The sequence below is a fragment of the Lates calcarifer genome, linkage group LG20 (genome assembly GCF_001640805.2).
Source record: "Lates calcarifer isolate ASB-BC8 linkage group LG20, TLL_Latcal_v3, whole genome shotgun sequence".
Taxonomy (NCBI): Eukaryota; Metazoa; Chordata; class Actinopteri; family Centropomidae; genus Lates; species Lates calcarifer.
Genome location: NC_066852.1, coordinates 6355357 through 6371308, shown reverse-complemented (window position 1 = coordinate 6371308; position 15952 = coordinate 6355357). Strand labels below are relative to the sequence as shown.

Below are 15952 nucleotides of genomic sequence, written 5' to 3'. Positions count from 1 at the left end.
GTACTGTACCTGTAAACACAGCTCACATCACATCAAATCAGTTCATGTTTTGCTCTTGTCTTCTGATTTAAAAACAGTTCAGCCTCAAAAGCCTAAGCTTGGTAAAGGATTCAGAGCTGGTCAGGTGTTACTAAAGATAATGCAGTGGTGAGATTGAGTAGCTACAAGAATGCTTTTCACTTACTCTGTGCATGCATGTACAATATGCACATATTCATGCACATATTCATGCTTGTGTCTAGGTATGAATGCTTAAATGCTTATTTGTGTGCATGTGGGTGAGTGGGTGGGTGGCTCCTGTTCTATGTAGACTGAGGGTTTGCGTCGTGTGAGATGCTGCTCAAGTGCATAAGGAGCAGAAGGTGGTGGTGGGGGGATAATCCACTGAAATGACAAACCGCATAAGAAATTATTCACAGTTCTCACAAGGCCCTTCACTTTTGAAAGACATCGCTGTGAGGGGCTTACAGCTCAAGACCTGAATGTTTTCAAGGTAGTGGGCTTGAATTTTCAATTTGGATCCAATCAGGCCTAATCTACATTTGTCGTCTGTTCGGTGGCTGTGAAGGGAGAGTGCAGAGAGGAGAAGGAGCCGTGTGCAGTCAATCTGAAATGTTGCTAAGTAACAGAGATGGCAGACAAGGTGGTGAAATGAATGTGATATAGTGCTTTGCAAATCCCTGCTTCTCACACAGTTTCTCCTTTTTCTCCTCTTTTTCTCCACCCATCCGTCTCTGTTTCCTCCCTTCCCTCTGCTCTCTCTTTCTCTCACTCCCATAGGTCCCCCATGTGAGATCTGCAAAGCTGAAAGGCGCCACTGACAGAACCACAGCCAGGCCTTAGGACAGACATCCCAAACATCCACAGCCACGGAATGTGTCAACATCTTTGTGGTGAAATCCCGCTGACTCCTCGCTTGCTACTCACATAAGCCTGAGGCTGGGCCTTCTGGGATCCTACGGTGTTTAAAGGCATACAACAATGCCTGGGAGGCCCACCTGCCCCAGATTGCCTCCAAATATGGTTGCTGTTTTATCAGAGTGCTGACTGTGCCCACTTCAGAGAGGGATCACATCCGGCCAGTGCATCCTTCAGCCCCCTGCAGACTCACTCACGTGCAATTGCCTGCCATTTTTTTTTATTGTTTAGGAAGTACATGCCACTGTCAACCAGATGACCTAGTGGACATTTGTTACCCAGTAGCCGTGCTGAACCATACGAGGGGATCCTAGTATTGAACATGACTCATGGGGAGGAGCCTGGCCCTGAGACACACAAGGATTCAGCTGTTCTAACTTATCTGGAAGGTTTACTGATGCATCCAGTGGTGGCCGGGCCTGGGGCCACGGCAAGCGGGAGGTCTGAGGCTGCCCACAGCAACCAGGAGCAGGGTGAAAAGGTGGGCGGGCCCTACCAACTGCCCAACCATGGCCCCACAGCTCCCAAGGCTGGAACCAATGGGCCCACACTAGGTTCTTCGCAGCACCTAAAGAAGGCTCGCCTACTGCGCTCTGGAGCCTGGAATGATCCAGGGAACCAGCGGATGAGTTCACCCCCAATGGAACTTAATGGCCAAGGGGGAGGCCTGCAAAATGGAGCATTAGAGGGATCTCCTCATGCTGGGGAGAGCACCCTGTTGGCTTCACTGCTTCAGTCATTCAGCTCACGGCTACAGAGTGTGGCAATGTCTCAGCACTCTAATAAGCCCCCCAGTGAATGTTCCTCTCCATCCAAGGCACCACCTGCAGACAAAGACCCACTTCCTGTGTATGGAACAGCTTCAAGCCGCTTGAAGGGCCTAATGAGGAAGAGCAAACTTCAGAATCACAGCAACACACCTTACAGTCGACGGGGACACAATCAAGACAGACCCCCAGAATCACCTCGGTCAGCACATAGCGCCACGCCTCCCTCTGCTCCAACAGCTGCTGAATCGGTGTCCTGTGCGGAGCGTCTGAAGGCAGTGGCCAACATGGTGAAAATCCGTTCTAGTCCAGCACCTTCACCAAAACCCAGTGTGGCTTGTAGTCAACTGGCACTGCTGCTGTCCAGTGAAGCCCATCTCCAGCAGTACTCCAGAGAGCATGCACTCAAAGCCCAGCTCTCAGGAAGATCTGCCAGTGAGAGACTAGCTGCCATGGCAAACCAGCAGCACGGCCAGGACAAAAGGCCACCTAGTGTGGGAGGGACTCTGTCTGGAGCCCCAGACACCCTAAGCTCCTTAACAACCCAAAATGGAATGACAGCAACAAACACAATAACAACAACACTTTCCCGAACGGCCCTGTCAAGTCCACAGAGCCCGTCTTTGCTGCGTGGCCACAGCCAAAGTTCCCCAGCCACTCCCCCACATGCTCCAAGCCACACTCACAGCCAACAACCTAGGGAGAAACGAGGCTTTGACTCACGGCCAACCCGTCCCCCACAGACCTGCAGCAGCTTACTGCTCCTGCTACTCAACAACCACAACAACCAGAAGCAGCTGACCAAGAATGGGCACCTGGAGGATAGCTGTGGCATTTTGCCACCAAGCGGCTCCTCTTCAGTCACATCAGACAGTGAGTGCTCCACCCAGGAGAGGAGCCTGACCAAGGACAGCAGTGATGCAGAGAGCTCCTACTCAAGTTGCTCTCCCATTGACCTCTCCATGAGAGGCCGGGCCAACACACAAGACACAGGGCCCAAACCTACCACCCCCTCTTCCTCCTTCTCCTCCTTCTCTTCTTCCACCTCTACCCTCTCTTCTTCTACCACAGTGTTTTCCTCCACCCCAGTTGCATTCTCTCCTCAAGCTTCAGCTCAGCCCTCCACCACAGCCTTTTCACCATCCTCTACTGTTGTCTCCTCTGTTTCCAATGCTATTTCTTCATCTTCCTCCTCCTCTATCTCTACCTCCTCTCTGGACAAACTAACAGAATCTTTAATAAACAAGTGGAAGCCAGAGCCATCAGGGTCAAAGTTGTCCAAGAGCAAGGAGTCTGAAATGAGCCCAGACCTAAAATCCCACCCCAAGGTCACACTTATGCAGCTTCTTCTTGAGCGCAGAAATAATGAGATGGTTAATAAAAGTGTAGGTAACCAGGACTTGCCACTTGATATAACTATGGCCACCATGTCTCGAAGCCAACCAAAGGGACTTGTGCCCTGGGAGGAGACCAGGACAAAAAGCCCCACAGATAGGCCTGTAGCCCCAGCCCAGCCCCTCTACCCACTTAGTCGTGACCCTAGCGGTGCACTATCTCCGTACTCCTACCCCTCTCCCCACGTCCAGTCCAGCCCATTGGACTTATGTAAATCTAAAACCTTCCCTGCTGAAAAGGCTTCAGAGCCTGCTTTCAGTGCCAGTAAACTCTTGCAGAATTTGGCTCAGTGTGGTACAGCTTCTTCCTCCCCACCCATCCCCTCCAGCAAAGGGCTGGGCCAGGAGCTTGATGCCAGCAGGCCCCTTGCCCTATTGGAAAGGCTCAATGCTCCAATCCACAGGACCACCACCACTCCACTCTCTGACAGACCCTCAGGCAGTGGCACACCGTTCAGTCGGAAGGAAGCTTCTCCTCCATCACAGATTGAGAACCTTCTAGAAAGGCGCACCGTGCTGCAGCTCCTTCTAGGAACAGGCTCAGCTACTGCTACAGTCAGCCGCAAAGATAAGCCCAGTGGGAGGAGGAGTGTGGAGGTGGCAGGGGCATGCTATGAGAGGAGCCCTGCTACCTCCATCATCTGTGACACCTCCAATGGGCCCCCTTTGGACGTAAAGGTCAAAACAGAGATCACAGAGGGGGTGGGACCTTCCTCTGCCATGTCTGAGGATTTGACTGGCAGAAAGAGACCTAGTGGCTATGAGAAGAATAGCCCCCTCTCAGATTCTCAGCAGGACTTAAAAACAGAACCACGGCCTGCAGAGGTCATAGCAAAATATGGCCTCCTCAGCCAGCTGCTTAAACAACAGACTGCTACCTACTATACCAGTGCTGCTACGCAGGCTGAGCCCAAACAGGTTAAAGAGGAACAGAGGGAGTATCCAAGCCCCAGTCCTAAGAAGCGACGCCTCTGCTGTGACCGGACTGATAGTTTGAATAATACCAGCTCTCCAAGAGCAGTGGACAGTGAGGTAAACATTTTTGCCTCTTCTGCTGTTCAGGAAGAGCCTGACCAGCAGAGGAGTCCTAATGAAGAGGAGGCTCCACCCAGGAGCCCACCAAGTGAAACCCTCTCCAGAGAGAGTCGGGGCTTCAATGTGCTCAAACAGCTGCTGCTCTCTGACAACTGCCTGAAAGAGCTATCCCAGCAGCCTCGGGGGGCATCTAGTCCTTCGGTCCTACAGGCCAATGGCAAGGCCAATGGCAGCATTCTCAGTCAGCCTGCCCATAATCACAGCTTCCTCCACCTCCCTGCCTGGCACCCTCATGGTTCCCTCAACTCAGGGCTTCAGAGTAATCTCAGACCACTGCCCACCCCCCCTGCAGGTGACAGCCCTGCCTGCACCCCCTGGAACCGCCACCCAGCTCCATGGCCTGTCAGTCAAAAACGGGACCCCCCTACTCTAGTCAAACAGGAGCCTGAGAGCCCTGTGCGATGGAGTAGTCAGGACAATGAGGAGGAGGAGGGCTGTGACTCAAACCCGGACTCTCCCCGGCTCTCACGCTCCAACCCCATCCTGTATTACATGCTGCAGAAGGGCAGCATTCAGCTAAGGAAAGAGGTGAGGGATCAGGCAGAGGGGACCCACTCTGTGGTCAGAGTAAAAGAAGAGCCAATCAGTGACATGCATGCCTATGAACACAGTCAGAGCTCCACCCCGCAATCACCGACCCACAATGACAAGCACAGCCATGAGAGCCAGGGGCTGAGCCAATCATCTGAGTAGAAGTTGTATCAACTACAGAGAAACAACAAGCAGAAATCAAATTCATTGACTCTGTTTTTTCCTTTTTTAATGACTTGCCAAATTGGTTTGATGAAACAAATAACAAAGAATGCAAAAATTCTTCTCTTTTTTTCCCTTTTTTTATTTTGTGAAATAGAGCAAGTTCAAATTCAAATGCATACTTGCATTGCTTTCTCAATTTTAAATAGTAAAGGTCATTGAATGGTACAAAACAGGTCTATCCTAAATGTCTAATTGATTCAAGCAAAACTACCCAACTGTCTCAAATTTAACTTTTCCCACAGTGATTATCATGCACTACGTATTTCATTTTGTCAGTTATGAAGTTCTCCTATAATTTGGTCTTGTTTTACACTTCTTATTTGTATCTGAACTGCATACATATCACTATTCCATGTCCTCTTTGTTGCCTGCCCTAAAACATTTAGAGAGAACATTTCAAGCAACATTTATTATTAATGACTCCAAAAATGTTAGTGCTCAGTTCAGTGGACATTTATTTATTTTCTCCATCAGAACATTTTCAGAGAGACAGAGTCCCATCAATTTTAGATAAGACTCCAAATAAAGTCGTTCTAGCGCAGTCACAGCAGTCTATTACAACAATGTACATGATACATTCATTCAAAGGAGGACATTGAAAACAATATTCACACTGCAATAGCTTTAGTGAAGATCCTACTATGATGAATGCTTTGTCTTGCTTTTCCTCAAGATTCGTGGTGTGGTATAATTACCAATGCAGTGAGAATATATCAGCGGAGGTTTGAATGGTCACAACTCATTGTATTTTGCTTTTATTTGAATTGAACTTTTAAGGCCAATATTCGACAGTGCAAATTCAGGGTAATGTGTTTGCAGATTGTGCAGTTTTGAGCAGATGGGTCAACAGAGCATGTGTGGTGCTTACAGTTGAGCAACTGTGTGTAAACAGGTTTCTAGAGCAACAGTTAAAAGGCTGCAGTGTCTGAGAAACTTATCTTGCCATCCTGGGTAAACCCACACCACTTGTTTTTCATGCACACAAAAACTTGAGTGTGAAGCACATGGCTTTTTCTTTTCATTTCATATAAAGGAGCACCCAGAGTTTGCACTATCGAAGCTGAGTTCGCTGTGTCCTTTTCAGAATAATTTAATGGCATGTAATAAAAAATGTCAGTATTGTTATCTGTTGAGAATTTGACAGTTTGTGATTTTTTTTTTCATCATTTCTTAACTGTTGTGGTTTATGGACATCTTTAATTTTTGTGGCAGTCTCTTAACTCATAAAATGTCAAAAGAATTGCATGATAATAAAGAGAAGACCACAGGTACATCTTTGTTTTCAAAGCAGCTGGATATGTGTACCTGCCCCCCAATAATCACCAAGACATTTTGGTGTCTTGAGGGATATCTGGTATCTAGCTCCTTATTTTGATTGTACTGTATTCTTTTCAGTTATTTTCACACACCGCTTTAGCCATTTAGTCTTGTGATCTTTTTAATACATATACCTATGAAGTACGTCTCTTCGATTATTAATACATTTTCACAATGGTTAAATATATTTGTGTAAATAGTACTTTCAGTATGAAAGATGACTATTTTGTAATGTTTAAGAAAAGATATTACCCTAGTTTTTAATGCCCTGATATGTAAATATGAATTATATGCGTACAAGTGTACATACAAAGGCAGAGGATGCTATGCCCATCTTTTTTTGGTTGGTTTGTTCCTTGCATGTGTCTCTACGTGGTAAATGATAATCTATCCTGCGCTGTGTTGTGTAATAATGTCTGACTCTCCTCACTGCTGCCTGTTGCATGCAGACGCATGGGAACTACCTGTGTATCCCTACTGGTGATGGGGGAAAATGTCAAGTCTTAAAATAGGTCTTTTTTTATCACAGAGAGGATCGTTTAGAATATGAACAGTCTCTAAATAACCACAGACTGTTGAGCAAGTTGATAAAAATGTGTGAAAAATAAACGTGCATTGAATATTTTTGTGATTTTTCTTTTCTGTTACTGGTTAACAAAGCTCTGTGAAAGAGCTCGGGGCTATAGTGGGGGATTGACGTACAATCATAGATCTGCATTGTGCATCTAAGAAATACATTTGTAGCAGCAAATATAAAAAAAGATGTTTCATTTTTTCATGTGAAGACCTGAAACATTATTTCATTTTTTTATGTTTTCATTTTTGGTGTTCATTTGCACTGATATCTCAAAAATAAAGTACTAAAATGCATGACCTAGTATGAATGTGTTCCTCTTTTTCTAGTTTGCCATTCAAAATACTGTCTATTATAAGGTGTTATGTGTGGAAAGTGCTAGTCTTTGAGGTGCCACAGTGAAACATATTTGTATTTCTGTGAATTATTTTTAACAGTATGTGTGTTTAAATATATTCTCATGTTTGAGAGTTATGTGCAGCCTAATTTTAATTCATGTGAGAGGTCAGTTTTACAGAACATATAAAGTTATCATACACATCCCAATGTCAGACTCGGCCTCAGAGTAAAGGATTGTATTATTAAAAAAAGGACATCAAAGCCATATTCACCTCTGTGTAATCAAAGACTCTGGTCCATTAAAGCAGAGTGAGAGGATGTCCTGTATTTGCCCCAAAACTTCTGCTTCTGAGTTGGCTGCTCTTCACTACAGTGCTGAGTCTTAACAAAGGCAGGAAAGACACTGAAAGGGGGGAGGACACACAAGGGTCACCAGATGTACACTGAATGCCCAAGGATGTGCGTTACAAAGTGGAACACATATCTTCTACTTAGAGCTCAAAATAGATCTCATTGTACAGTCAATACAAAACCGTAATTCTTGTGTTCAGTTTAGAAAGTTGGCCATTTTGTGATCATTCTCTTGACTTGAGTAAAAACAGCCTGTAGCGTGAGACTTCCCGAAGGTGAAGATGAGTTCAAGCTAAACTTCCCTTGCACTGGGTTTGAATATGAAGTCCAGCGAGCGAACAGACGGCTTTTTGTCTGCAGTGCACTTTTGAAATCGCAGTGCAGTTCCTCAGCCCTGACTTCCCTTTTATTTAATCCTCCCCATGACTGACTGCACTCTCTTTAAACTCCCCGTAACCTTTCCCCTTCGTGAACTTCTCCATTTCAAGATTCTTATCAAGGCTGAACCACCAGTAACCTCTTGATTTCCTCTGATTGCTGAAGCAGTGGCAAACAGAAAGGAGGGAGCTACAAGTTTAAGCTGAGGTCAAGGTGTAAAACTTGACAATCGGCTGTTTGTCTGTGGCTTCTTTCTTTAATTTCCTGACCTCAGCATGAGGCCAAAAGGATGTGAGCACTGCACACCAGGCCACCAATGACTACAGGCCAAGGACTCGGAAGTCCCACACCAGGCATTTCATAGTTATGAGGCCTCCAAAAACTATTTCCTGGCGTTACAGATGCTTATTCTCTGACAAACAACTTAATGACTGCACTTAATGTGCTCGGTCAGGGTTTATCTACATGGGATCACATAAACTGTTTAAAACACCAACGTCTCCTTCTTCTTAATGAGTTACTTTCTTGTTAGGCGCTTTGTTTATTCACATGGAGACCATACCGAGCTAACACTTGTCACTAGTTGTCATGGTGATTGGTGTGATAAGTATGCTTCCAGATGTTCGATCACCCGCTCCTCATACAAGTGTTTGCACTTTGAGTACATGGTTTGACCTCATATGTGAATACACGCATGCACAATGTAATTAGCATTTTATGGGTCACATGACCTCATTTGAAGTGTAATGAAAAATGTATGAATAAAATGCTAATACACCAGACTTTCATTCCTAAATGACACCAGTAAAATTCTTTCTCTATTTTGCCTTAAGGTAATGCTGCTGTCAGTGGCTGGATGAGTATAAAATACATGAGAGAAGTGCCTCAAGTCAGACAACAAAAAAAAGAGGTTAAAGCAAACACCTGGGGAAACTCCAGCACTGAGAAAAGAGGTCAAACTGGTTTATTTTCCCAACCTTATACCAGTTTCCCCCGGTGGGGACTTTGCTTTTGAAGATGTACCTCTTTGTGAAGTCTGTTCCTTAACCTCTGAGGTCACGACCTTTTGCCCCTCCTCCTTGCCCTGACCTGGCTGATCCTGTTTCCCGGGACAGGATCAACTGTTGGCCTGCAGCTGTGGCAACCCCCCACCTCCACCCCCGTCTCCACACATACACACACAAACCACGCAAACACACCACCAGTGCCTCCCTCCACTCTCTCATCCCCTCCCCAGCATTACACTCAGGCCATTCTTCTAACATTTCATGTAAATATGACAAGTTGCAGTATGGCTTAAAAGTCCTTTCATTTCTCTCATGTCCAATAGCCTCTTAACCCTTGCTGTGGTGGTAATTAGTCATAAATAAGAAATAAGCTTGATGTGAGAGTCCACAGAATGAGTGGAAGCAATGAGTCAAAGTGAAAAGACAACTTACTCCCACAATGAGCTCAATGGGTATGAGGCACAAGATTAAAGTTTAATAGTTTTTTTAATGGTTGCTAAACTCAGTGATAACTATTTTGTAAAGCTTCCTCCTCACTGATGGCCATGTGCAAGCATGTAAACAGTCCCAATGTAATATTCATGATGAGTGAGAGTCCCTGCAGTCCACAGAGCATCCTGTCAGCTTGAGGGATCTTGGCTGACATTGAAAGAGCATGGATGATACTTGCCATGTCCGATAAACACAAGAGTAAATGTTTTACAAACTGGCTAGGGAGAACTAGCAATGTCAATTTCCTGTCTACCTCTGCAGACCCTTTCACATTGCCTAGGCATCTGGAGGTTTTGATTCACAAAGATAGAAGTAAATCCCCTCTGATACATATTTTCTGAGGTGATTAATTTCACTCTTGACCTGACTTGACCTTATTCTCACTTTGAATATACAGAGAGCAAATAATTAAGAGGCACCCTTCTCACCAATTTCTAACTCTTTCATGTGAAAAGTCTCACTCTCAGGAAATGTATTTACCGCTAATTTCCTGTATGTTTCATCAGACGTGATAACATTGCAGCTGATCTGCAGGGTCATGAACTTTTCAAGTAAACATTTGTCAAAATCCCCAGTTGAATGAAAAAGGGCAGTTCAGTGTCAACCAGTCTGACTAAGACCAGCTTGGGATGTGAACTTTGTGCTGCAGGGGTTAAGGGCTATTTAAGACAACTCTGAGTTTGTACTCTGATGTTCCACTCAGTGTGAAGTCATACAGGAAAAATAAGTAAATAAAGCTGCATCTGGCATTCAGTGTTTAGAGCACTTGGAATTTTGACAGTATTCAGAATAGTAACTGAATTGTGGGAAATGAAGAAGGACCAGAAATATATTACTTTACTATTGTTCAACAACAACTACAGATGTATTGCCATGAAATGTCATACACAATCTTGTTGCCCCAGAGGATGACTATTCCCTGACTGTCATTTAGCACTACCATGAGGTCAAAATTTTGTTGGCTGGAAAACAAATGCTTGTAAAACTATTGACATTTCCAGCAGCCTCAGCTGTGGTTTGTTTAGTGCTAATACGCATTGTTAAATGCTCAACTAAAATAGTGCTAAACATTATGTCTACCAAACATCAGCATCTTAGCTTTGTCATACCATGAGCATATTGCAGTGCTTTTGTTAGCATTTAGCTAAAAGCACCACTAATTACACCAACCTAATTACAGCCTCTCAGAGCTGCTAGCTAGGCTCTAGACTAGTTGTAGACCAGACTACTATTATTGATCTAAAAGGAGATATAGTATTTTATGCTTGAAATTATTTTATTTGAGATTTTTAAACCCTTTACAGGACACAGGAGCTGCATTTTGAATGACTATGGATTACATTTTCAAGATGCTTTAAACCTCATTAGCACTCAGAACAGGTATATACATGAAAAACATGATCCAAAACAAAGAGGCAACAAAGGTATTATCCTCATGCAATCTCTGTCACTGAGGAATGTTTTCTCCCTTTCTCTTCAACATTGTGGTAAAATATTTTAATTCATATTGACAAATCATGGATTGGGGCATTGACTCAGCTTTTAAAAAAACCATAATAAATATGAAATGCAGACCTACAGATGGGGGCTGACTAGTGGAAGGAGTGAATTAAAGAATTAAAAGCTAGAAAATGGCTGAAATCCTCACAAACAAAGATCTTGTAAGGATGCCCTACATTCAGCCATGACAGGGTTTAACCACTTCATTCTTTACACTGTCATAAAATCAATGCTCATATTGCACTCGGAGGAAAGAAACAGGAAAGGGAAAGGACACAATCAGTGTTGTTTATAATTAAGTGAACTTATGTATTATTGCTGCCATGACTGTTTCCAGCAAAATACACTGATATGTATTCACTGACTATAATCCTCGCATTGCTGTGATGCCACTCAGGTAAGTTAGGTTAATATTTTCTGTATCATATATTAACATCTGTGATAGACATTTGTGACTGTATTTGATATTAAATATGAAGACCAGCAGCTAAAATCTGTGTGTGACACAGTAATTTCCCCTGACCGCAAAACACACTGAGGCTTATCTCGTGTATATGAAGACCAAAACCTCATATATGGTCCAATGTTTTAGTATGAATGAAAGATGTTTTCTAGAAGACACATCGCTTTTCATGGTTTTGTGTTTTATGACAGATAAATATCCTGTTGGGAAATTATAAGTTAGCAGTGTTGAAAATAACTCCTGGGGTTTGCTGCGGGACTGAATTTGATCGATTGACTGGCCACTATCTCCAGGAAGGCAACTTCTAAAGATGCAATGGTTATAATCCATGTGTGCCTACATTTCTTTTCTGATTTGTAGTTAAAACTGATATAATTTAAATTAGAGAGCATGTCAAATTTTGTGTAATTAGATAACATGTACACTTTGTGTCTTTAAAAAATGGTGAAAGGTAATGAGTTTTAGTTTGTGGAGACACTGGACACTGTCTGTTTCAAGAGGATATCCTCACACTTGTATCAAATCTCATAGTGACTGTGCCAACTCATTTTATGTGATAGACTACACTCGTAAAAATTATCTCAACTCAATTTCATCTAGTACAGTGACCAGCACAGTGGTCTGTTCTGGAGTCTATGTATGATATTGGATGATGCTTTGTCAGCCAGCACCAGAGACATGAAATGCTCCATAGTGTCCATCTGCAGCCTTGGAGCCTGGCCTGTCCCTAAAACCCCTGAGTAAAACATGGGCCGTGACTAAAACCTGGCAAGTGCACAATCTGACACAAGAGGGCAGCACAGAGGAGATGACCATGGATGCAATTCAACAATTTGTTTCCAAAACATTGTTGCAATATAATGTGTATACCAAGTGCCTGGTCTGGTGCCTGGTCTGTTTGCAAAGGATCTTATTTTAGCTCCAGACTAGACGCCATGGCTGGTGGCATTTGCTAAAAAAATGAGAATCCTGGGGGAAAGGACTTCTTCTCAAAATATTTTCCTCATTTCCTATACCTGCTTATTGTCTGCCAGGACCCCAAGGATATGAACATGAGTGTAATAAAGTAAGAACTAATAGCTAACACTTAAATCCACATTAAACCACTGAGGACAAAAAGACAAAAAATCTTCCTCTCCTACGATACAGCAAGTAACACAGTATAATATTTCACTATTTGGTTCAGTATGCAGGTTAAAGGCTAAAGACATGGCAGTTTTACCCACAGGACAAGTAGATTTTCCTGGGGTACCAGACCATCAAAAATTCCAAAAGCGACACATGCATTACAGATCAATTTGAAATGTAACATCAAATTCAAATCACAATATACACTATGTCCCCTGAAAGGGAATCCCATTCAAAAAACATACAGGACCTGTATGTTAGGTAATTAAATGTATCAGCTGTGTCTACACAACAGGATCCTGACACTGCCATTTTACTCCTTTGTTCATAAAACTTGAAAAAAAATGCACATATTTAAAACAACTCTGTGATAGAGACACTTTATTTTATGATTTTTATTAGCCCTGATTACTATCTCTATATTAAAGTGCAGCTGTGGTGGTGGATTCCTGAATCAGACGGAGAGCAGGGGGATTTTAAATATCTTGGTGTGAGTGAAGCTATTATCATACAGCCCTCAGGCTCACTTTCAGGATCTGTTTTGATCTCCAGCAAACAAGTCTGAGCTCTCTCTCATGCGGCGGCTACTGTTTGACTTTGCCAATTGATTCATCAACTTATTTTCTGATTAGTTTCCTGACAGCAGATTGTCTGACTGATAGCTCTACCTCCTGCCCTGAGGTCAAGCCGTGTGATGTGTCTGCTCAGACAAGAGGGCTGGTTTAAGAGTCGTTCTGGTGTTTAAGGTAACCTTCACACACTCTGCTGGGCAGTCAATATTTTATTATGCTGCACAGAGAGGTATAACATATTGATTAGGGAGCAGTGCTGAAAACTGGAAACAGACTTTTAATGTTACTTGATTTACCAGGAGGAATCATTTTCATGATTCATTTCCCTTTCCACATTCCTGCTGAAGTGTGTAGATCTGTCATTATGCATGCTTGAGCTGCAAAGGAGGATGTTGCCCTCTGCTGGAGAAAAGCTGAACAACAGTGTCACACTGAATAGATAATGTTTGTACTGAGTGAAGCAATGAGACATACATAAAATAATATATTGATATGTACAGTATATGTATTTGTGCATGTAAAATCTAACTAAACTCTTCTTCACTCTTCTTCTTGTAATGGAACTGCAAAATGTAAAGTGATGAAATCATCCTTCTTACATCCTTGTTGTTGTTGCTAAATCCTTCCTCATAACAGCATGAAGTTCTGACTATTCCCATTAATATTTATATGCACTACTTAGATGACACAGTTCATGTTAACAAAGCATGCTGACTGCTTCAGTTATAACCATTACAACAATGCTATTCCTGAACATCTAAAGGATGACCCAGTTCTGAGTGAGAGGACTGTTCTCTCCCATCTTGCACTGAATTAATAACAGCTGACAGATTTGAATGCCCAGTGTTTGGATGTTGGTGTTATTTCATCTGTATGAATAATTAGGCCAGAAACTGGACATGTGAATTTATTGTTTTCCTCCACAAATTACAAAACCTGTGGTTTTCAACCAGTGAGACTCCTGAACTTACATTATAGTAATGTCCAAAAATCAACTAGTTTCAATAACCTTTCAGACATTAGTGTGAGAAACTTGAGAGAAGACAGAGGAAGGGATAACTGATTACTGAAGGCAGTGAAAATATCATCGCAGTATAGATGATTCATGGAGCTATATAAAATACAATATAAAAAATCTGAAATGATTGTACCACAATGACAGATTTCACTTGTTCTAAGAAAATAAAATGGAAAAATAGAAACCAATGATTTGGTAAAATGAAGATATACACAGTGATTGCAGTATGCAAAATGTTAATCTACAAATTAACTGAAGCAATAAGATAAATGTAGTGGTGTAAAATGTACAATATTTCCCCTGAAATATAGCAGAATATAATCATAAAGTAGCAGAAAATGGAAATACTCAAGTTAAGTACAAGTATCTCAAAATGGGACTTAAGGACAGTACTGGAGTAAATGTACTTAGTTACTTTGCAGCAACATGATCAGCTGTTGTGGTAATTTAGGAAGTGATCTGCATCTGAATCTGTATACAAAGTCCACATTTCCATATGAAACCAAATGTATGTAAATAGTAAGCCTGTTCTATACCAATGGCGTCTACAAGTCTGTGCTGTTGTTACAGCACCTCCCAGAGGCCAAAGGTTCACTCTTGAAAAAAAAGGTTAAAGATAGGTAATAGTTGAGTATTTCAGTGTACTTGTACTGAAGGGCACTTTTATTTGACTCTGGGTATGGAACTGTTTGAAACAGATATCAACCACTTATTCATCAAAGAGCTTTTGTATTTAAAATGAAATTTATAAAAATAAGACAATAGGTCAGTGGAACCCCTTCATACAACAGTAGTTCCTCTCATTTCAGTTCATTGCACTACAGTTTATACAGTATATTTACATGTTCAAAGATATTTAGAATTTAATTAGAGTACTGATATGGTCTCAGTATCACCTGACAGTGACTGTCTAAGGAAAAATCAAACTATAAAATCATTCTATAAATTGTGAATACAAAATAAAGCAAGAATCAGCTGCAATTAATTCCCTTTTATACTCCCAGTTGCTAGTGTTGTCCATCATAATAACTCAATGGGCCTAATCTCTTACAATTTTCATTTATGATTTTGAGTTACTGAGTTATCTACATGCTCACAAAGAAGGCAATGTGAGTATTTGTTTTCATTCTTAATATATGATTTCATTGGATGGATGAAGATAGACTCAGATTACTGATTAATATTTTTGACTTATTACTTAGTATTGATTATTCGCTCTTCTGTGTTGAAACCATTGTTTAGCAACCAGTTTGTACAGTCCTTTTCCCAGAAAGTCAGTTGACTGGAAACTAAAATAACACAAACAAAATACCAAGAAGGCCTACACCTTGAGGATTTGGTGCATAAGAACAGAGACAGACAAGACCTGAAGAGCCTTCACAAGGACAAATATTGAGCAACACACCTTTCATAACCTGTCTGTCTGTAGAAAGTAAAACAGTATTCATCTCATTTTCTATATCTTTCTAACATTTTAGAACAATTTCAAAAGCAATTTACAGTTTGTTTAGCTTATGGCAGTCGTAACTACAATGTGTTTTTTTTTTAATTAACTTTCTTTGAAGCAAGAATTTGGATACAGCAACATGTATATACATACATATATAATAACATATATTGTGCATCATATCAACATATATATTTCCGAGCAGAAAAACCGTGGGATATCAAACTGAGTGAAATATATTTTAAAAAATGGGAAAAAAAGAACAAACGCCTTTGCTCTCGTGTGATCCTAAATTAAATTGTTTGTATATAAGCCTACTTTTGGCTTTAATATTTTAAAATGTTGAGAAGGGCTCATTTCAAATTCACATTCTGGATATGTGAAATTTTGAAAATATACCCTAAATACGGTAAATAAGGTAGTGCTTAGATTTTCA

General features: G+C 41.8%; 1 protein-coding gene across 5 annotated transcripts in view; it reads left to right on the top strand.

Moving 5' to 3' along the window:
- The window catches only part of nrip1b (nuclear receptor interacting protein 1b), a 34308-nt gene extending 27191 nt beyond the window's left edge, over nucleotides 1-7117 (top strand). For all 5 annotated transcript variants that reach the window (XM_018691955.2, XM_018691956.2, XM_051078447.1 and 2 more), the window contains one exon: nucleotides 781-7117. In XM_018691955.2, coding sequence (XP_018547471.1) covers nucleotides 1241-4867 — 3627 coding nt within the window. In that variant the 5' untranslated portion in view covers nucleotides 781-1240 and the 3' untranslated portion in view covers nucleotides 4868-7117. The remainder of the gene's footprint in view (nucleotides 1-780) is intronic.
- The last annotated feature ends 8835 nt before the right edge of the window (nucleotides 7118-15952 follow it).